This window comes from Otolemur garnettii, unplaced genomic scaffold (assembly GCF_000181295.1).
Source record: "Otolemur garnettii isolate 467f Iridium unplaced genomic scaffold, OtoGar3 scaffold00115, whole genome shotgun sequence".
NCBI classification, from domain to species: Eukaryota; Metazoa; Chordata; class Mammalia; order Primates; family Galagidae; genus Otolemur; species Otolemur garnettii.
In genome coordinates this window covers 2,864,398-2,865,501 of record NW_003852510.1, presented here as the reverse complement: position 1 = coordinate 2,865,501, position 1,104 = coordinate 2,864,398, and the positions used below count along the sequence as shown (strand labels likewise).

General features: G+C 56.8%; 1 protein-coding gene across 1 annotated transcript in view; it reads left to right on the top strand.

Annotated features, from left to right (window-relative positions):
* Window positions 1-1,104, top strand: part of PLEKHH1 (pleckstrin homology, MyTH4 and FERM domain containing H1) — a 56,575-nt gene that overhangs the window by 51,821 nt on the left and 3,650 nt on the right. The window contains exons 24-25 of the mRNA XM_012809881.2: window positions 170-312; window positions 424-553. Coding sequence (XP_012665335.1) covers window positions 170-312; window positions 424-553 — 273 coding nt within the window. The remainder of the gene's footprint in view (window positions 1-169; window positions 313-423; window positions 554-1,104) is intronic.

Sequence of the window (1,104 nt, the reverse complement as noted above, 5' to 3'; positions counted from 1 at the left end):
CGCCCGGCCATTTTTTGGTTGCAGCCATCATTGTTGTTTGGCGGGCCCAGGCTGGGGATTCGAACCCGCCACCTTAGGTATATGTGGCTGGCGCCTTAGCCAGTTGAGCCACAGGCGCTGAGCCTACCTCCAGATTCTTGACTAGTCACTTCATGTGCTTCTACCACAGGTAGAATATGGGGACCTGGAGAAGCCTGCCCTGCCAGGCCCCGGAGGCACACCGTCTGCCAAAGTCCAGCACCTCCTCCAGCAGGTCCTGGACAGGTTCTACCCAAGGCGCTACAGACATGGGGCCCCCCCAGAACAGCTGAGGTAGGTGGGCTATAAGGTCTGGTGGCACGGCCCTGGGGGGAGCCCTCGGAGCTGGAACGTAAACACGTTGGCACTTCACTGGCACCTTTTCTCCCCATCTGCCCAAACCAGGCACCTGGCAGACATGCTGACCACAAAGTGGGCAGCACTACAAGGCTGCTCCCCTCCTGAGTGCATCCGCATCTACCTGACCGTGGCCCGGAAATGGCCTTTCTTTGGTGCTAAGCTCTTCGCTGCTCAAGTAGGTGCAAGGGGAATAAATGGCCCACACACTCAGGAACACACTGAGTGTCTTCGAGAGCTGCATTCCCTATGCTCATGCTGTGCCAGGCCAATCTGCAGCCCTCACCTCCACAGTGGCAACGCCAGGGGTCACTCTCTACCCTTTCTCGCCTACTCCATAGTTCCAGGTTCCAAGTCCAGAGCAGAGTTTATCCTTGCTCATCAGCTTCGCTTTCCCTTTACTGACTCCTCAGTGCTACTCCTGAAAGAAAAGGCAGATCTGGCTTGGCGCCTGTGGCTCAAGTGGCTAAGGTGCCAGCCACATACACCTAAGGCGGCGGGTTCAAATATCCCTAGCCCGGGCCCGCCAAACAACAATGATGGCTGCAACCAAAAAATGGCCAGGTGTTGTGGCGGGCGCCTGTGGTCCCAGCTGCTTGGGAGGCTGAAGCAGGAGACTCGCTTGAGCCCAGGAGTTGGAGGTTGCTGTGAGCTGTGATGCCATGGCACTTTACCCAGGGGGATAGCTTGAGGCTCTGTCTCAAAAAAGAAAAAAAGAAAGTGTAACAC